The 21,261-nt window shown below is 37.3% G+C and overlaps 1 protein-coding gene across 2 annotated transcripts; it reads right to left on the bottom strand.

The window, feature by feature from the left end:
• Positions 1-370: 370 nt before the first annotated feature.
• On the bottom strand, positions 371-21,255 carry LOC113681834 (ankyrin repeat and IBR domain-containing protein 1). 2 transcript variants are annotated; one of them, XM_089193344.1, is made up of 25 exons: positions 20,472-21,255; positions 17,497-17,553; positions 16,131-16,256; positions 14,608-14,667; positions 14,006-14,086; positions 13,596-13,635; positions 13,315-13,398; positions 12,501-12,571; positions 12,006-12,100; positions 10,859-10,940; positions 10,350-10,412; positions 9,565-9,737; positions 9,166-9,266; positions 8,420-8,501; positions 7,469-7,517; positions 7,129-7,202; positions 6,460-6,520; positions 5,676-5,762; positions 5,397-5,466; positions 5,131-5,282; positions 4,654-4,844; positions 4,523-4,562; positions 3,693-3,945; positions 2,852-3,121; positions 371-1,815 (listed from the first exon to the last, which is right to left on the bottom strand). In XM_089193344.1, the coding sequence occupies exons 1-25, from the start codon at positions 20,853-20,855 to the stop codon at positions 1,637-1,639; spliced, it is 2,925 nt and encodes a 974-aa protein (XP_089049470.1). In that variant the 5' UTR covers positions 20,856-21,255; the 3' UTR covers positions 371-1,636. The 2 variants fall into 2 exon arrangements, with proteins under 2 accessions (XP_089049470.1, XP_089049471.1); XM_089193345.1 differs by having other exon boundaries at positions 4,523-4,559; positions 20,472-21,239.
• Positions 21,256-21,261: the final 6 nt, after the last annotated feature.

The raw sequence follows: 21,261 nt of genomic DNA, 5'->3' as shown, positions 1-21,261 counted from the left end.
AACGACCCCTTTCTCTTTCACTCGAAATCTAAACGGAAATAGAAGTTTAATAAAGTAATCTGGAGTGCTTTCAAACGTAAATAACAAGTAATAGAAAGGTACCACAAACTTTTAAGTGTTGGCAAGAGTCTTTGATTTCAGGGAACCAAACTGGCTAACTAGCGATGTGTGAAATGTAGACCGCTATCCCAAAGGAAAACCCTTGACATTTCAGATTTTCATGTCTTCAATATGACAGTAGTTTGTCAAAAATATCCAGCGCAACGGTATTTCACCTAGCAAATGCCACAGTATTAAGGCCTAACGTTTGCCCTTTAAAGGGAAAGCTTATGTGATCCGCCTTACATAAACAATCAACACAAACAAACTAATAACAACTTATTTATATTTTATTTTACAAGTAAGCTTCTAAATAACGAGTATTTCTACAAACTATCTAGACTGATGACTAAATTGTCATTTTAACTCTTCACACCCTAACATAAGCATTCATATTCTCTACACTGCTCTCTAGACATTTCCACCGATCCTGAAGAGGAAAATTTGGCTAACAATCAGGAGCTTATTTGATTGGTGATCGTTTCCACTATTCTCGTGACCTTAATGTTTGATTCAGGGGTGATATTGTAAGGAGAAATTAGATGCTGGTCACCCTTCAACGCCAAAAGGTTAACAGTTTGCATCATTGTATGCATTGTGCAAAATACATTACTGATGGAATAAAATGTTACGATTTGCACCATTAAAATGCATGTATTAAATTAAAACCTCAGCTACTGTCTTCATCACTCATTCTTACATAAAAATACATAAAAAACTGCAACTATATCCTACGAATACCACTTTTATTATTGTGCACTGGTATAGCACGCTTAAATTAAAATGAAGCATAAAACTACCCCTGCACAAAATAACACTAAGAACTTACCATTTTTCCATAATTTAGCTAGTTAACAATACCCTAACGTGTTATTGTTTCCTATACTGTACACGGTAATCTTGACTTCGAGTCTAGGGATTATTACCGAGTGAATTTGACCATCAATTGAAAAATACCAAGCGGTTCTAACTACAGAATCCTGAGAATGAAACCATAGTGTATGACCATTCAAACGAGAGCTTTAAGGTCGCTTTTTTTACGTGGCAATGTTTATTACGCTTTAAGAGGTTTTTCTAGCTTTCAAAACTACTGATAATGAAAACCCTACGATGCGAACACAGTGGTCAAACGTCGGACACGTGCATGGGGAACAATTATTGACAGCCGCGCGCCAATTTCCCGCCCAAAACTTGATAAAAAAATTGACAGCCTGAAAACACGCCTCCTAGGTATTAAAACGTTCGCACATGCGCAGATGTTTGACCGCTGAATTTACTTTGTGAGCCTCTGAGTACCACTTTGGGTACCGTTCACTACACTGCAAACGTTGGTTTTAACATTCGAGTTTGTGGTTCAGAACCTAATGAATGACCATTCGAATGAAAGCTTCTGAGCAGTACATTCATGTACCACAATTTATGAAGCTGTCCAGGGTGATTCTAATTTTTTAGTTTGTCTATGACACACACACACACACTTGGAATTATGCCGTATAAAAATGTTTACAATTTAAAATTTTAATTGAGCTATTACAATTTAAAGACAAATATCGAATTCAATATCACTGTCAGCGTCGTCTTGTTCTTTCGTTTGTGGGTGTTGTGGTGAACTGTCTGCGCATCCAATGCCATCAGTTCCCTCCTGGGGAAGACCACTGTCCTGCAGAGATAGTTTGATGGCTTGTTTAAGGTCATCATCGGGAGAAGAGGACAGTTCTGAAAATATAAAACACATGTCTATCACTTTTCAGCAAAAGCAAATCTACAGAAAAGTTATGTGTGTCTTAAAAAAAAATTGTTTGGCTGTTTGTGCAGTATTTGCTGTTAAACATGCATATGTGTAATAATCATTGAATATCGTTTATTATGATGTAAAAGATGGTCAGCTTCTAACTTTTAAGTTGGTTGATAAACCCTTGTGTTTGACCATTCAGAGGGAAGCTACTGAGTAGTACTTTCATGCAGCACTATTCATTGTGCTGTACAAAGTGGTTCTCACTGCTGGTCTGTGGATGAAACACCGGTATGCGACCATCAAAAGTGAAAGCTACGGAGCAGTATTTTCAGTGGTACTGTTCGTGGTGCTGTATAACGTGGTTCTGATTTGTTAGTCTATGGCCATTAAAGTGATGGCTACGGAGCAGCACTTCCAAGAAGTTCTGTTAACCACACTGTACAAAGTGGTTCTAAATTTTCAGTCTGTGGTTAAAACCCTGGCATGTGACCGTTCATATAAAAGCTAATGAGCAGTACTTTCAAATGGTACTGTTTATTTTGCTGTAAAGGGTGTGTACGTTCATGGACAAGACCCTTGCTTTCAAGGTTAGTGTAATAAATGTATTAGTATACAATTGTAGGGGTAGGGTTATGAATTGGTAATTAGGCTTCAGGGTTAGGGCTACAAGTTAGGTGATTAGGGCTGGTAGGGTTTCAGGGGAGGTTCAGGATTAGGACTAGGGGTAGGGGTAGGGGGCTAAGTGATATTTTTGCGTTTCTTTTTTTCGTCATATATACATATATTTAACTGGTACATATATTTATATACACATCTGTATTTTAACTGTTAAGCGTTTTCAACATGAGCCATTAGGCTCGGGGGATTGGGTAACCACCCCCTACGTTACCGACATAAAATAAATTGTATTGTATTGTATTGTAAGGAGTACTTTCACGTGATACCCGGTTCACTTTTTACTTAAAAAATGACACCCTTGTGTTTTAAGCTTTACTAATAAAAACAACCGAATATTACCTCCTCCAACAGCAGAATCTCGAAGTGACAGCTCTATAGCTTTCTGAAGAGAAGCCCCATCCACGGCAGAGAGGTAAGACATGTCCTGGGGCGCCTGCACCCCATGTGCTTGGTCTCTGTAAGAGCTGGTCGAACTGCTCGATGAGCTTGATTGTCGGCTTCTCTGATTGGTTTGTGTACTACGTTGCATCAGTGACAAATGTATCGCTCGCATCACATCAACATCTATTTCGTCTTCAGTCTCCGCTGGTTTGCTTCGTCGCTGGCGCCCTTAACAAAAAGATTCCACCATTATTTTGTTGTTATTTTTGCTTTAAAAATTTTTTTTTAGACATAACTTTCAGTGTTAAGGGCTTTACCGTACAGACTTGTAACAAATGACCTTGGTTATCCGCCCCCTTTTCTTTTGCGTTTTCCATCTTTTGCACCTTCATAGCCTGTGAGCGGGCCCTGATCATTATAGCTTGAGCACGAGTGTCTTTTCGCCGCAGGGAAGTATGAGGCCTTGAGAAGAGGTCTGCAAGGGGTCTGGCACTGACTTTTAGTGCCAGACTCCCGCTAAACCTTTACCCGACTCGTCTCTAAAGTTCCCGGGGCGGAGAAACGCACGTCTTTCAGCGCTAATAACCAGGCCTTTACGCAGGCTAGCACAAGTAGTGCTAAATTTATCGTTAATTGTCCCGAGCTATGAAACATGAACAAGAACCATTTCGCTACATAGATATCTTTCCTTCCAGCCATTTTTCTTTCACTTCTCCATAATTCCACAAGAAGGGTTTCGCTATCAAGAACTTTGTCGTTCAGAGCTATGATACATGAATAAGACCACTTTGTTACATACTTCTTCTCCTTCCCGCCCCTTTTTCTTTCGTTTTTCCATATTTGCACAAGTAACAAGAGGAAAGGTTAAATCTCTTGTGAATCGCCTCACAGGTTACTTTTTCCTTGGCAGCGGCTTGTTCTTCAAAGACATCTTCACTAAGTGGGCATGAATCAGTAGATCCAAACGCTGCCAGCCGATTCAAACGTTCCTTGATGATGGAGTGTTCAATTGCGCTGCGAACTTCGTCATAATTGTCTTCATCTTCGTCAGACTATAAAACACAAAAAATTAATTTTTCGATTGCAGTATGAATATTCGCTCTGTTAAGGAATTGGGAACTTGGCAGCTTCGGGCTGCTGTGGTTCTGCTCAGATACAGACAAAAATACCAGGCTACAACATATGATAACTGACGATTCAATGCTACTACTTGGAGACACTGAGAGTGTTGCTTGTCTTGCATGAGAGCTTTTAACCCTTTACACCCTAACATCAGTATTCATATTCTCCATACTGTTCTCAGTACATTTACTAAGTTGCTGACAAGGAGAATTTGTCGAACAATCAAGATATTTTTTAGTTGGTGATCATTTCCTTTATTCTCACGGCATCAATTTGTGATTCAGTAGTGATATCGTATAGAGAAATTAGATGCTAGTTACTCTTAAGGGTTAAAGGATTAAAACACAAAAATCCCAACCAGGCATCCACAACAGTTGCATCTGAGATAGAATGCCGTTAAAGAGGAACCAACCGGTCTTTCAATGAATAGGAAGATATTCAACTGTACATCGCGAGCTACTGATACATGATAACACTATACGGTCATTTATAGAATTTCAATGGTACCTCGCTATCTTGACTTCCTCTGGATGAAGAGAGGAACCTGCTATTAAATGAAAAAGCTATTTAGAAAAAGAATCCTTAGAAGCAAAAGTTACGAAACAGAACTTTGAAATAACATTACTAACAACAATTACCTTGGCATGAGGCTGTTAGGTTCCGGAAGTTCGTCGTCATCCGGTATAAGACCACGTGACAGAGCTAACAGGAAGTCATCTCGCTTCCGGTGTAACAGCTGTGTGGTTTGGATGATCTGAGCCCGCGGTGTCCTCAAGTAAGGTCGGGCTACCATCTGTGATAGTGTCTCTGTTGCTTCTTCAACTTCGGTCTGGAGAGAAAACACAGATGGTGCAACTGTTCGTGTCAGAGTCATTTTTTTATTAAGTTTGATAAGACCTACATAAAAGTAAAAAAAGGGGAATAACGGCTATGGAAAATAAACTAAACAAGCAAACTGCTGAAGCGCGGGAAAACGCGGGTAAACAAGTGACAATTTGTTTTAATTTTGCATTTGATTGGTTGATAGAGTGGCGCGAGTTTTCAGAACCAATCAAAGAGCAATGTTAACCCCGGATTACTTTAGACACGCAGTTAAAAATTGCTTTAACACTCGCCTGCATTGATTCAAAGATTACTCTCTTGTCTTTGTTACCAGTGAGAAAGAAGCCATAAGCATATGAGGCTCGGAGAACTCTTCTTGAATTAAGTAGTCCGTGAACGGCGTCTTCGATAAATGATGTGTCAGCATTTTCCACTGAAGTTGCAGCTGAACACAGAAACAATTGTTCAGTACAAAGTACAGACTTACACTTAGATATAAAGAAAAAAGTCCGTTTTAGTGATATCGGTCGTATGGCTGATAGGAAAAGGGAGAACTGACCTGTTTCCATGGCAGCAACAGCCAGTGCAGACATTTTATCCTTAGCTGTACTTAATAAAGGTTCTTCAAACTATTAAAGATAAAAAAAAATTTTGATCAAACTTTACTTTATGGATCATTATTCCTCATCAGCAAAGACAATTTGCGCTGTGTGTTTCTCCTTTTGTAAGTAATCGCAAGAAAAACGCATTTCCCCCTTCTACTGCCCACAATACCGAACGTTCCAATCATCTGTTAAGATAACTTCCTACTTTCTCTTTAAAAATCTTATGTTCTCACCTTGTAACTATTTTCATGGTTCTTAAAGCGTGAGTAATAATGTAGAAAACAATTTAACTGCGTGATTTCGTCATTCTTTGTGTTAATCTGGAAAAAAAATGGGAAAAAAAATATCGAGACGGTGATGATAAAAAACGAACATAAAACTCCATAAAGTACACTTGAAAACGACTTTCCCCTCATTAGAAGAGTCCTTTTCAACTTTCAATCGGTCAGAGCTATTAATAGCACTGAGTTTCATTTAACCCTTTACACCCTAACATCAGAATGCATAATCTCCATACTGTTCTTTATACATTTTTATGTGGCGCTAACAAGGAGAATTTGTATAACAATCAAGAGCTACTTCAGTTGGTGATCATTTCCTTTATTCTCGTGACTATAATGTTTCATTCAAGGGAAATGCTGTAAGGAGAAATGAGATACTGGTCACTCTTAGGGGTCAAAGGTTTAAAAACATCATGCTGGTAGTTTGACCTTCACCCAGTGATGCTAACATTTTCAATTCCAAGGGGGATCCTAGTGCTTCATGCTTTGTGCATTGTTCCTGAGTAAGACACTTCACGCTCATAAAAGCTGCTCTTCACCCAGGAGTAGAAATAAGTATTGGTGAAATGTTAAGGAAGCCGCACAAAATAATGACATGGGGGGGGGGGGGAGGGGTAGGGGAAAATTGCATCGGACCAGCATACTATCCAGGGGAAGCAGAAACACTTTCAATCGCTTTATTTGATGGAATTCAAGCAGTTAATCGAGTCAGTTTCGTAAACAGGCTTCACCTTACCTCTGTTACTATCTTGGCTGACTCTGATTCAACTTTTTGAACAATCTCAAATCGATTACACCTGAAAAAAGAGGTTTAATCATAGCAATTACAATTTCCTTACGTGTGGTTGGTGCACTAACTACTTTATTTTTCACTAATTATTTTGTAGAGTTGTAATCGGACCGTGTAATAGGACAGTTGCCTGTAATTGGACACCTGTAATTGGACAATTGAAGTAGCCAATCGTACTTAGTCCACTCAGCTAAATCCACCAATCACAGAGTTCATCACAATAACCATGGAAACAACCAATTATCCTAAGAAACACTGGTAAATTTCCAAATGTAGGAATTTTCAACTTTAGATATTGTCTCCTGTGCAGACATTTGTCCTAGATGAATTTTTTTTTTTGGAAATTGTATTGGTTATTGGTAACAGGACTTCGTGTCGTCCAACTCTGTCTATAATCATACTCGTGAATAACATTCCCGCTTCACAGTCTTCCAATTTTCTTATCATTTGTATAATTACAAACCGAATTGGACTCCACTCAGCCCAAATATAACAAAGGCTGTGAACGCGTGCGTAGCAAATTTGTGTACAGCTCTATGAAATCTCTCCCTACTAATAGTATTTTAGTCACAAAGGACAAGTATTCATGACAATTTTCAACTCAGTTCTACCAACCTAAAATATCCTCCTGTAGCAGAACTGTGTTTTTTCCACTGTTCCAGACAAACCCAGCAGAACTCGTGTTTACACTGTAAAAGAAACATTAAAAAGATAATGATAATAAATGTCTGTAGAATTTCATTACGGGACTTCTTCATGTGCAGGAATACACTCAACAAAATTCACACGTAGTAAGTCACTCTTTGATATATATATATATTTTTTTTTTGTTTTACGAAGTATTGTACAAACGAGAACCGCAAGTATTACAAAGAAGTTTTACAACTGTACAAGTGTGTATCTTTCGTGCCGTTCCTTCTAAAACTCATAACAAGTAAATAAGCTTTATAAACACCTTTGTACACTTCATGTGGTTACATCCCTCATTTTTCTGAATGGGTGATCTGACGAGTAAAATCTCCCATTAGATTCATTCGAGAAACATTGACAATCGTCACAAATTCTTAATTTCAACGCGCTTTTGTGGTACTGTGTAGAATGTGAGACGGTCGATCAAGCTTTTCCATCAAATCTAATCCTACCAATCGCTAATATTTTGCCGTAATATGTAATATGTACAACCTCTCGGTTTTTGTCTTTCTAGTTTTGAAAAAAGATTTTAAGAGTTTCTTTGAGGGTTAAGTCAATTTATTCACTATAACAGATCAGTAATAAGCTGTATGTTCTATTGCGTTAACACTTCACCTATGGTGAGTGTCGTAAAACCAAGACCGAAGTAATCACAACGGCCAATCAAAAAAAAGAAAAATACCTTTAAGAACCAATCAGAACTCACAGCAAAAACAAACAAACTGCTTAAAGCGCGGGAAAAAGCGGGCGACCAAGTCGTGATTGGTTAAAGTTTTGCATCTGATTGGTTAAGAGAGTGGCGCGAGTTTTCTGAACCAATCATTGAGCGAAGTATAGCAAAATCAAAACAATCCCAGATTTCTCTCGACACTTAATTGAAAATTCCTCTAAACAAAGAGTTACTGATTCCAATTTTCATTTTTTGGCAGAGAGCCAAGGCAACATAGTAAGAGAGGAAGCGTATCCTATTTCTATACACTGGATCTCTAAGACTGCTTGATAATGAAGAACTTAGGCTGAATATTTTCAGATACGCAAGTAGTGACGTTGGACCTTGGCATAATTGGTAGATCTTACAGTTTTTATACCATTAACACGTTCTTTCAGTGTTGTTGTGGGATGGATTACAGGCATGATTGCATGTAACACAAACCAGGTACTCAGTTATGCAAAACGTAACGCACACATATATGTCTTGTATAGATCGACCACTTACTTGCAGTTGGGGCAGGATTTCGAGTTTGTCACGAGCCAAAGAGTGTTGGCGACTGCTTCTGTTTCAGGACACTCAGAAAGGTCTGTCAAAAGAGAGGAAGATTTAGAGCTTTTGATTTTCAAACCTTCAACAAGACTTTGAAAATAAAAGCTTAGAAGACCGGTAATCCTTTTGGTATTAAGGCGGAGGAGGGGGACGTAAGTTTCTACAGAAACTGTGGTGCTGCGTCGGTGGGGTATCACAATATATAAAATATATACAATGTAATATATATAATATAACACGTCAGCAGTTCACCAGTACGTATTTGTTCACTTGGGTGGATTCAAGAAAACTTAACAAAATGCGAGGGGGTGGGGTTGTGGGTGTGTGGGTGGATGGGTGGTGATAACCAGCCATAGGCTAAGGTATGAGATGCAGTGGCCTAACGGCCAGTGCAATGAGAGTAGTGTCTTGTCCAAGAGCTCAACACATTGACCCGGCGAGGTCAATGCGCCAGACCTCTCGGCCCAGGACCTCTCAACCCGGAGTTCAGAGCACTGACCATCAGGGGGGAGTGGTAATACTCCTAGTTGCTTCATGCTACTTGGAAACCAGGATAAGTTCTGCTTGGGTGGGCCAATAGGCTTCAGTACGGACGTAACCTTACCAATAGCATACTATAAAATAAGCTACTGGGTCTACCATGTACAGGAAAATAAAATTTGTTAACCATACAAGTAAAATTTGAATCAAATTTTAACAACCTTCTGTTGTAGGAATCTTTGGTAACATTTCAGCTATTTTTTCCATCCATCTACTCCAAAGTTCACATGTACAGGGCAGATGGGCTTCCTTTAAACAATGCCTGTGGATCAGATGTACAGTAATATTGACATTTGAAGTGTAATTAATGCAGTTCACATTAAATTTGCCCAATCTATGACAAAAAAGAAATTTTAGAGACTTTGGCACACAACCCTCTTCATCATTTTAGTGTGTATGCAGTGCTGACCAAAATTATAATTCCTGACAGTGAAACCGCGTGTTTAAAAGTTGTGCATTGTGAGGTCCAAAACAACTAATAAAACTCAATAACCAAGAAATCTGTTGACATTATGAACCAATCACCTCTGCTTACTATGATCTACCTACTGTGGACTCACCAACAAAAGAAATGACCACTGCCGCAATCTACAGTCATTGGCTCTGTCTCCCCTAAAGAGCTTGCTTCTACAGAAACATTCAGTGAGGGTAGCATGTTCGATGGCAGCCTCACTGCTCGGCCACATCCAGGTGACGGACACCATTTCAAAGTAGGATTACTCTCTACAAAAGCCTGAAAAATATTCGTAAGAAGATAAGGCTTTTTCCTTACAAACACTTGCGTAAGTGGAAAACTTTGTAACATACAATCAATTCTTTCTTAACATCCACCATGAGTTTAAGTGACACCTTCCTTACCATGAGTACTTTGTGGCCACAATCTGATGATTTATGTGCCTTTACCCAGTGGTTTAAATAACTTTTTCCATAATCGGGTGTTCCCAGAAAAGGGGTGGTTGGGTAAAACCCTAACACAATCTTGAGCCTGCTTGCAGGCTAAACAGACAGCAGTGAGAGGTTTTATAGGAAGAAGACTAACAATGATACCAACCTTTTATGGAAACCCCTGCTTTACCAGGACTCTACCTTATTTATAGCCAGAATGTTTGGACTTTATTACCAGTGGTTCTAAATCTTCAGCTGTCCATCTTATCTTCTATTTTAATTTTCATCATTGCATTTGCCTTTTAACCTCATCATTGCTTTGTTTTGACTCACATTTTTAACTGATTTGTGTCATTCATCATCAGAGGATTTTCATGCTTTCCTATATCAGTAATCAAAATCAGGGGTATGGTTGCCTAGGATCCTTTTAAGATGACTGGCCGGTTTCTAAAGTCCTTACCTTTATATCAAACTGAAGATATCTTCTTGCCATTTCTCTTGATACAAGACTTTCAATAGTTTCCTGGAAAAAAAAAAACATTGAACATAGACCAGATGAGTTAACAACAAGATGGAGAAGGCATTTGTTGAAGAAGCAGTGTCTAAAGTAGACACAAATAATAATACTTATAGTGACTGTGTACTGCATATTGAATATAAAATTCATTGCCATTCTAAATGCTAAACAATATCATCATTATTAATCTTCGTTTTTTTATATACACTTGGAGCACTTTGAGCTCTGCAACCATTAGCAAAATGCATTACCATATAAGGTAAGCTAATAATTGGAGTGAAACAGTCATAATATTTGGAGTGGAAAATTTCATATAGCTACCATTAACTTTGAGCTTCTAGGAAATAAATCTAGAGAAAAATTTTGCTCAGGAAGTGTCTTCATCCATGTAAGATGCTTCTTTGCTCATTTTCAGAGAGTCTCAAGGTGTTAAGTGTTTAAAGCTTACTTACCACAGGGACAAGAGCACTGCAATCAAATGCAGGACATTGTATGTTATGAGCCTTGCCTTCTTTGATCTTCACATTCAGGTAACTGAGTAAACACGGATCAGAGAGTGACAATGAATTAATATTAACTAAAAAACAATACTTTATTTATAAAGTGCTATTTCTATTGCTATCCAATAGTGCTTTACAATGACTGAAATAAACATAAAGCGCTTGAAAATTCCGAACTGGCAGAGGGCAGACCTATCGGCTATTTACACAGCACAGTGCAGTGACCAAGAACAAATCCAGTGAATGGCAAGGTGGAGGACTTGGGCCCAGGACCACTAGATTACAAGTCCGGCACCCATGCCACTGGGCCATGCTGCCTCCATAATTGAGAATCCAGTCAGACACTCACCTTGCAACCAACAGGTAACAACATACAATAGAGTCTTACAGGCCACATAGCCCATAGTCAAATTTTTCTCATCCGCAGATCCCACAAAATCATTAGGAGTATGACTACTCTTACTGGATAGGACATTGGGTTGTGGCAGCTAACCCCTGGCATTTTGCAGGATTTCGAAGAGTTCTTTAGTGCCCCTCTGTCCTTGTAAACATAGACATACTCTTTAAGAGTGAGTTGTCTTGCCCAAGAACATGTCACATGACCCAGCCATGACTAGGACCCAGACCTCTAGACCCAGAGTCTGGCACTAATTGCTTAGCCCTTTACCCAATACAACAACATCATCAGTAAGTATATACCACATAATAAGTAAATAATGCTATTTGCATTCAATGATTGGCCAGTTTGGAAGTGATTAGCAAGTGCTATTCACCTTACACCAGCCAAAGAGACAAAATTGTGCACGAGGGCCCAGTTGTATAAAGGGTGGATAATGCTATCCAATGAATAAATTGCTATCCAGTGAATAAGTGTCCACTTAATGTCTTATTCAGTGAATAAGTCTTTGAACAACCAGGGCCTGGAGTTTAACTTCTGACCATTTTCAGAGTAGTGACAGAAATAAAATGATCTTTTGGTTTCTGTGTAGTATACACTAAAAACAATTATTAACCTCAGCGCAACTGTAAGTGGTGGATATTTATCCCCGCTTAGGTAAATAATTGTTTAATACTCAATATACAAGGTTCCTAAATTTACCTTTCCCAGCAAGAGCGACAGAACTCATGGTTACAAGAAAGAGACAGAGGAACATCTTCATACACTATTTGATCTTCACAGATAGAACAAACTTCCTGCAATTAAAATAGATGAGGACCAAGATGTTAAAAGATATACCAAAACCATAGGAAGGCTTGTCAACAGCGACCACTACCTAGTGTAATTGTCACACCATTTCACCCTTACACTTGAGAGTGATTGGCTTCTCATTTCTCCTTACATTGACACCCTCCCCACCCCTGTCAAACAGTCAAATAAAAAGGTCATAAATCTAAAGAAAATCTTCAGAAATTCCTAAACTGCCCAATTTAAAAAAAAAAATTCTGCTTATCAGTCCTAAAGGAAATATTGAGGGAACAGTAGGGAGAACATTAATATAAATAATGAAGTGCATAGTAATCAATTGCTTTCCAATAAGTTTTCATGTCATTTACCACTAGGAGTGACAAAGTTTTTTTTTAACCAAATACTTACAGATGCTCCATAGTTGCTTTTTATTGCAAGTTTAGTTTTCTCTTCAAGTTCTACATTGCCTGTGGTGTGATCTAGTGGATGAAAATATAGAAAACTGTTAGTTCTAAGGATATTGCAATGAAAGAAATCAAGAAATTTCATCAAGTTAGTTAGTCAACTCCCAGAAGTGATTAACAAGTAATTTCTCCCTAAAGCATCCATACATTATCAATAAAACAGTTAAGGAGAATAATCAAAATTGTCCAATAGAATGTCTTGATCTAACTCTAAATTCTCATAACTAGTTTACAAGGAAAGGTAAGGCAGCTAGAGGGGAGAATTAACAATCAGATCTTAGGAGTTAAAGGGTTAAGTAAGTTAGTAAGTAACTTTACTTCAACTCAGGTTGATGAGGCTGATAAGGCCCCTGGCAGTGCATGCTAATATGCCAAGAAAAGTATAAGAAAATCACAAAAAATTATCAGTCAGTACAATTGTGCCAAATAGCAGAACAGTAGGTGAAGCGAGACATTACGTACAAGTTGTAGAGGCACATTTCTGAGGAAATTTTTTTGCCTGTTCAAAACATCTAAATGTTTTCCAACTTTCTTAGTAATTTAACAAATTTAACAATTTAGCATTGACATTTGGTCAAAATTCTTCAACCATGAGTGAAAGAAATCAAATCTGATTTTTCAGTTCAGACTTCCTAACTGACTTTCTCAATTTTTAGTTTGGAACTTAAAAACAAAAACAACATGAAGGTCAAAAAACAAATAAAACAAAAGGAACAAGAAACTTAAGAATAATACTGTATGAACAGTTAAAAACTCACTATCTGGGAGAGTAACTCCAGCTTTCTCACAAGCTGCAACAGGATCTTCCATCCATGCTTCAATCAGAGATTCTTTAGACCACTCTGTAGCAACAAGACAGTTGGGTAACTATTACAAACCAATTATTAAGTATTGCTTGTTGACTTACCCCCACAGAGCAAAATTCCATGAAAAATGAAGTGTGATGAAAACTAATTTACAATTATTAATTAAAAGTACAGTAACATATCAAGTTACTTCTTCAACGAATTTTATTGTACATATGTTTTAGGTGACTAACCGTGATTCCGAAGCAGACCTTCAGCAGTAAATAATGGAACCTATGACACAAACACATGTATAAGATTTACAAATCAAAATATATAAAAACAAATGTAGGAGCAGCATTGAGTTCCAAATGGAAACTTAGATCATTTGCCATCAGGGTTTTGTTCTCATACCACACAAATTTTGATCATTTCATAATGCTGTTTTGTAGGAAGACAGCTCAGATGTGTACAAAGGTTTAAAATACACATGCTGTGCTATAGTGCTGCCCATTTTATATTTTATTTTGCCACATCCTCATTGCCATCACCATCATGGTTTGCTTACAATCCCTTATGATTACTCTGACTGGCCATTGCGACCAATCTGAAAAATTTAAAAGTGAAATAAGCATTCTGAAAATTAAGTGGACATTAAGCTTACCCTGAGCATATCTGCCGTCTCTACAAGCATCTGATCCTTTGCTTCTTGAAGATCTTGAGCACAAAGACCTCTGTATTGCTTCTAGCATTCAGAAAACAAGCCAATTTGTACAGTGATTTAACATGGTAATGTCACTTAATACTGCATCATTACATCCTGGTTCTAAATTTTAATACTCTCTAAACATAGCCCTTCAATATGTGAAGTTATGTTCACTCAAATATCAAAATAAATTTAAATGTGAATCTCTAAAACTCAACTTGTTGTTTCTTGGATTATCACTGTGTTTTCTATCTTTCTGAACCAATATTTTGCATCTGTCTTCAAGTTCAACAATGCAGTAACTGACTCAATGGTGTAAAGATTTTTTTTTCTGCACAAGGTACATCTAATTCTTAAGTGTTACAACTATTGTATTGTTGAAATAATCCTCCTTAATGTCAGTAACCAAAAAATTAACAAAACTTAACTGAGGTTGTAGCATGTACTTGCCATTTTAAAGGAAAACTTCTAAAACATTTTTCAAACAACTTTTTCTGCATTTGAGGATATTGCATAAGCACATGAAGGATAAAATAAATTCAATTCTATGCAATGCATACCTGGTCATCTCTGTCAATAAAAACAGGCTCCTCAACTGCATTGGCACTTGGAGATTCTTGCTGATAAAGAAAAAAGATTGGAAAGTTTCAGAAAAGTAAAGAGCATGAATTATAATGCAGTTTCTTGTTAAGAAAATTGTCACTGACTCCAAAAACATGGAAACAGGAGGTAGTGTATCCTCATCTGTTGAATCAACCAGCACATTTATGGATATTGGAGATTGGAGAATTCTCCAGCTTCTATCTATAATTCTCTTGCAAAATCACAATCATTTCTGAATAATTTTGGACGCAGCTCAGGCAAGCTGTTTTATCAGTCAGTCTCATGTTTCTTTCTCCCACTCAGACTTTTTGTGAAATTTGCCAGAAGAAAAAGCTTGTAATTCTGAGGTTACGCACTTACAATGCTTAAAAATCTAACACTATCTGTGAGCCATCACATTCAAAATTTCAGCCAGCAGCCCAATGTAATTTCTTAGTTACAACCCTGACCACTACTTCATACCTTGATAAAAACCATAGCCCTTTAACTCCCAGAAGTGATCAACATGAAAACTTCTCCCTATAATATCCTTACATTATCCAGCAAACAGCTAATGAGAATATTCAAAATCATCAGGTACAGTCGAACCTCGATTATCTGGACTCATCGGGACCTCGGTAAATAGTCCGGATAATTGAGAGTCCGGATAATCGAGAATATGAATATTAATGAGATAGAAATGTGAAATAATTATCTGCTTATCTTTAATCAATAGAACAGCAAGCTTTCGCTTTGTGGGCATGTTTTTGATTTGAGTTTACAATCGATCGCTCATGTGTTTACATAACCCACGCAGAAGGAACTAATCAAGCATGAAATTCCCTTGGCAACAAAACAATTGAGCTAACCATATATCAGCTGAACGCATCAGAATACTTCTTTGACTCGTCGCACTTTCGAATTTTGAAAAGCACATAGGATAATACGCTGTTTCAACAGTCTTTTGAAAGGATTATTGGGCTTTTTGCGACTTTGAGTTTTCAAGATCAAAACTAATTAATATTCATGGGAAAATTGGGACCAGAGAAGAAAGTCCGGATTATCGAATAGTCCGGATAATCGGGGTCCGGATAATTGAGGTTCAACCGTAGAAGTTGTTATCTTGATCTTATACCAAATTCTCATACCTAATTTACAAGGATGTGTGCAGCAGCTGGAGGGGAGAATTAACAATAAGATCTTGGGAGTTAAAGGGTTAACTACATCACACAGTCAACTATTACTCCAACCATGAAATCTTCTCCTTTAACCTTTTATACCACAACATCAGTATCTATATTCTTCATACTCTTCTCTATACATCTCCTTTAGTACTGAAAAGGAGAATTTGCTTAACAATCAAACCTTCCTTGGTTGGTGATCAATAACTATATACTCATAACCTTAATGAATGTTTCAGCAGTATAACTGTATGGAGAAATTAGATGCTGGTCACTCTAAGGGTTTTTAGGGGTTCCACCATAACATATGCTGTACTTACAGAGAAAACCATCCTTGATTCCAGAAAAGCTGCAATGGAGTTAAATCCTCTTTTGATGGCAAAGTCACACGCAGTTTCCCCATTCTTGTTTTCTTCATAAAGTGATGCTCCATTAGCAACCAACAACTTAAGAATAAAAGAATAAGATTAAGATTAACTCTATAATAATAATAATAATAATAATAATAATAATAACTTTATTTAAGTGTCAGTGTATTTTAGCACTGCTGTGCTAATTGGGGACACTGTAAATAAGGAAACAAATATTGTAAATGAACAGAAACTCGTTAAAAACCCCAACTGGTAGGAGGCAGACCAGTTGGCTATTTACAAAGCGTGCAGGAGTTGAATTTGGGGCCACCGAAGACAAATCCATTCAGTGGCAGGGAGGAGGACTTGAACCCGGGACCTCCGGCTTACAAGTGCAGCGCCCTAACCACTAGGCCACGTTCGCCTTTATCGCCTCCTCGCCTCCCAGAAGTGATTAATGTGTAACATCTCCCTATAAGACCCACACATTGTCCAACAAACAAATAATGAGAATACTTGAACTGATCAGATAAAAGTTTTTATCTTGATCTAACACCAAATTCTTTCAGTTATTCTCATGGAAATGTGTAGCAGCTAGAGGGGGGAATTGTCGATCAGATTTCTATAGTTAAAGGGTTAAGAGTACACTTGAAGTTGTTTAAACTTAGTATCCTAAATAGTCCCAAGTTTGCTATTCAGGAAAAGGAAAAAAGGATGCTGGTTTTTTGCAGTGGAAGAGCTACATTTAAGTAAAATTTTGATGACTTTTGGGAGTTATTCAACTCCAGGGGTGAAAGACCAAGTGACTTACAAGAAAAGTCAAAAATTATTTAAGCAATAGTCTGCACTTTATATAGCACTTTCCAATCAAAAACGTGGAAATCACTGTCCTCCAGCGCATGATTTACAAACTTTTCTCTTGTTCTCTGAACATCTCATGTGGGTTATAACACCAAGAAACCAATAGAGAGTAGCTAGGGGTCTATTGCTTTAATTTATAAAATAGACTTAAAAAAACACAGGATTTTGTAAATAGAATATCGGAGGGCACAGGACAAAGAACAAATTCTAAGTCCCCATGAGGAATTGGGGACTTGGCCACAGAGACTTCATAATGAGTGAGGCCCATCACAAAGTTCATGTAAGGCATGTGTCTTGTACACTGCTAGGGTGACAGCAATGTCATTAGCATCATGTTGATAAAACCTGTTGTAAAAACACAAGATGTTTCCATTTTCTATGTGTTTACCAGTGCAATAAACAATAGGTTGTTTCCCAGTCAGGACCCTTTGTATCTCAGGTAGTTTATAAAAGTTTTTTTTGACAGAGTACATACCTGAACACATTGATATAGTCCTGAGCTTGCAGCATAGTGCAGCGGAGTGTTTCCAGTCTAAAACATTCATTCATCAGGGTGAGAAAGTCACATTACAAACTTACACTTACCGTAATTTCCGGTCGATTACCCGCACGGCCGATTACCCGCACCGGCCGATTATTGCATACGGCGAAAAAAAAAGTCAACGGATTACCCGCACCGGTGGATAACCCGCACGTTGTTATTCAACTTTTTCAGTGGCGAAAACGTGACATTAAGGCGATACATTTCAGTCTTTCGATTCAGACATGTGCACAATTCTGTGTCAATATTAGCTTATACTTTATTGATTGATTATTGCTGCTGCTCTATTACCGATTTCATCGGCAAGAGTTATTACTCTAAGCTTATAATCAAACGTAAAACTGTGACGTGGGCGTTTCACAGCAGGCATTTTAACTTAATTGGTGACTCGTGGATACACTTATCGCCAATGATCGAGGTTTATAATTCTTATTCAGTCAGTTACCTTTTTATAGCATGTAGGAGCGTAATGAGCAATATCCATTGTTCGTTTGTCGTTAAAATACTTTTTCAGCGCGAAATTAGTTAAGTTTCGCACCTATTATTTTCAACATTCTGGTGATGCATTTGGGATTTAAAATTACTGTCATCGGCAATTTCTCAAAAAAATCGATATCTCCTGTTCTACTGGGCCTAACAAGTCCCTTAAAACGGGAAAATTCTCTTTAGCTCAAGCTAGTGAATACTGGAAATTTGTTACTGATGCGCCGGATATCCTTGGATTATTTTTGTCACCATCAAGGTTTTGTTTTCACGCGTGCCGATAAAAATTTGTTTGTCACGCAACTAATTATGCGTGAAATAAACTCGAGTTGGCATCATGTTTTCGTGCCGCTTTGTGGCACTTTTGATACAATAAAATTCATTTGAGAGGTGGAAACGCAGGTAGGTGAGAAATTTTTTCAATTCAACTTCCAGAAGAATTTAAAATTGTCACATAACCCGCACCTCCCTATTACCCGCAGTGGTGCGGATTTAATGCAAAATCAACAGATTACCCGCGGGTAATCGACCGGAAATTACGGTAACACTTGATTTTTCTCATTTTAATCATAAAAATTTAATTGACCTGCAGGTAGGAGATGTTAGTCAAAGGGTATCACTTATCAACTTACCAGTTAAACTATACTAAAAATCAATATTGCAGACAGAATTCAGAAATAATACAGAAATGATAAGGAAATAAACACATTAAAATTTATACAAGAAAAGAAAAAGAAAAATGAGTGACTTCCATTGTAAAAGGAAAAAAGTCCTGAATTTATGAGAGAATTCAAAATTTCTTATAGGTACATTGTAACGCAATCCATTCCACCTTGCAAGATTTGAATTTTAAAATAATCTCCTTAGACTTAGTATAGGAATCTTTTGTTTCATTAAAGTGACAATTTGCCAGCCCTTCCCCTGTCCATATGGTTACTTAAACCTTTCACTCTCAAGATCTCTTTAGAAATTCTCCTTACTGTCTGCCACACAATTCTTATGATGTTTGTTCTGAGAATTTGGTATTAGATCATGATCATCTAATAATCTCCCAATTGACATTTTTCTTTATTCTCATCACTTGTCTGCTTGACATTGTATTTAAATTGTAAGGAGAAATTCTGTCTTGATCACTCATGGGAGTTTGAGGGTTAAGTACACTTAGCAATTACCAATCAAATTGTCCATTTATATTAATTATTAAGAACAAGTGTAATACTAAAACAATTAAAAGAAGATGTTAGGGCAGATGTGTACAGAACATTGACACGATGCATCTCTGGATATTTTGTAATATGTGAAACCTAAAATAAATTTTAATTTAAAAAATTAATAATTTTAATGTGGGAGACAGTATCAGCTGTCTGTAATATCTAAGTTTCAATTAAAAATTTCATCATATAAGTTTGTGGTGCCAAATTATTTAAAACATTTAATCAAACCCTTGACCTCAGCTCAAACAAAAAACAAAATTTTAATAAGATTTTTGTCAACTACATTTGAGTTTGACTAGAAGGCATGTCTGCTGAGGGAAGACGAAAAAATTATGAAAACGATTTTTCATTATAGTGATAGCAATATTTTAAATTACAATTGGAATATTAAGGGATTGCATGTCATTTGTCAGACAAAAAGGTTTTTTTGCGTACAGTTTAATAATTTATCACATTCATCATAATTTGCCACCTTAAGCTCTTTGAATGCACTCCTATTTTTGACATAATTAGAAACGCTGAGAAAAACAGTCGGAAGCAGTGTCTTATGAACCACAATGGTTTGTATTACTTTACTTCGCTGTCTTCAAAAACATTTTAATATCAAAAGACCAAGAGTAAAAAAAGAAAGGTTTCCAGTACCTTAAAATAGATTGTTTCTGGGGAAAATATATTTCAGCTTTTCAAGAACAGCAAGCTTTTGCTTATTTTATTATTTTTTTTCAGTTTCATTCAGAACACCTGTACGCCTCGGTTTCCATTCATTTGTCACGACAACAAGTTGGAAGTGAATTCGAAGTACTCTGTTTCGCATAGGATTAAAAATTTCGTATTATCTAACAGCCTAAACAACTAACGGGTTTTCTAACGGTTTAAAAAAAAAACAGTCAGAGAAGAAATGCTAATCACAATATTAAGGGTTCATGGCATTTTCGTTTATCTGTTAAAATTGTGTCGCGTCTCGTAATTAAGACGTTGCCAGCTTTTAGTAATACATGTTAGGTCAGAACTGAAGAATTAATGTACTTTTATGAAAGAAATGGTTTTTCATTTACTTTTCATTACTGCAAGAAAAAAAAAACAAAAGACATACTTGCTTTAGAGATTATGATACGAAATTGTTCATGGGTAAAATGGTAGTGGTGAAAGAGGTTAGATACATTTCCGCAGAAATATTTACACATTTATTTAACACACGGTTGTTTTTCCTACCTGATCGCGTGCATCGATCTCAAGCCCTGTTCCCTCCGGAAGATTTGAACTCCATCCTAGAAGTATCGACATGCAGTCGGCTCGCGCTTTATCGACGGACGATTCGACTCCTCGGAAACACAAGCTAACACAGTGCAAGGCATTTTGCCCTATCGCGTTCGTAATGTTCGGGTCAGCTTTTTCCTCCAGGAACTCGCGTATAAAAGCTTTCATCGCATGCATTGTGGCATAATGCAGTGCAGTGTTTCGGCCATGATTCACTCCGAAGCTGCAGTTCGGATCAAGATTTCTTTTAATTTCAGGGTTCTTGAGGTAAATGTGCATAGCCTCGACTCCTTCACCACGTTGAAGAGCTTTGCGGAACTTTGAAGTAGAACTTCCCATGGATAAATTAAAACAGCGAAGTAAAATAAACAAACAATAAAATAAAATTCAAAAGTTTCCAAGTCTTGTACACAAGCTAAGCGGGTTTCTTTAAGATATCAAGAGTAAAATTATTAACAAAGCGAAACCCTTCAGACCACGGTCAGCATGAAAAAATCATGGCATCTCCGGCCGCGTAAACGAAGCAAATCGTTCGATTTAGCGTTCTCATTTTCTTCTCCAACCCTCCTTGTCCACTTTCTTTTGGAAAAAAATGATCCTTGTCTCTTTCTAAGGAAACTTTTGTCTAGCTATCGAGATAACTCAGTCACAACAACTATAACATTTCGTCAACATAACACGGAACACTGTCTTGTTTTGGAAGACTCGTGTCTTCTCTTTAAAAGGTTACCGCTGATACAAAATG

The sequence above is a fragment of the Pocillopora damicornis genome, chromosome 14 (genome assembly GCF_964200805.1).
Source record: "Pocillopora damicornis chromosome 14, jaPocDami1.2, whole genome shotgun sequence".
Classification (NCBI taxonomy): domain Eukaryota; kingdom Metazoa; phylum Cnidaria; class Anthozoa; order Scleractinia; family Pocilloporidae; genus Pocillopora; species Pocillopora damicornis.
The sequence above is the reverse complement of the archived record's forward strand: the minus strand, read 5'-3'. Positions and strand labels throughout refer to the sequence as shown.

Coding starts and splice junctions, on each gene's coding strand:
- LOC113681834 (XM_089193344.1), bottom strand. CDS start 20,855: ATGGGAAGTTCTACTTCAAAGTTCCGCAAAGCTCTTCAACGTGGTGAA. Junction 5,283..5,396: donor TGTTGCTGCCATGGAAACAG/GTCAGTTCTCCC, acceptor TTCTGTGTTCAG/CTGCAACTTCAGTGGAAAAT. Junction 1,816..2,851: donor AGATTCTGCTGTTGGAGGAG/GTAATATTCGGT, acceptor TTATATTTTCAG/AACTGTCCTCTTCTCCCGAT.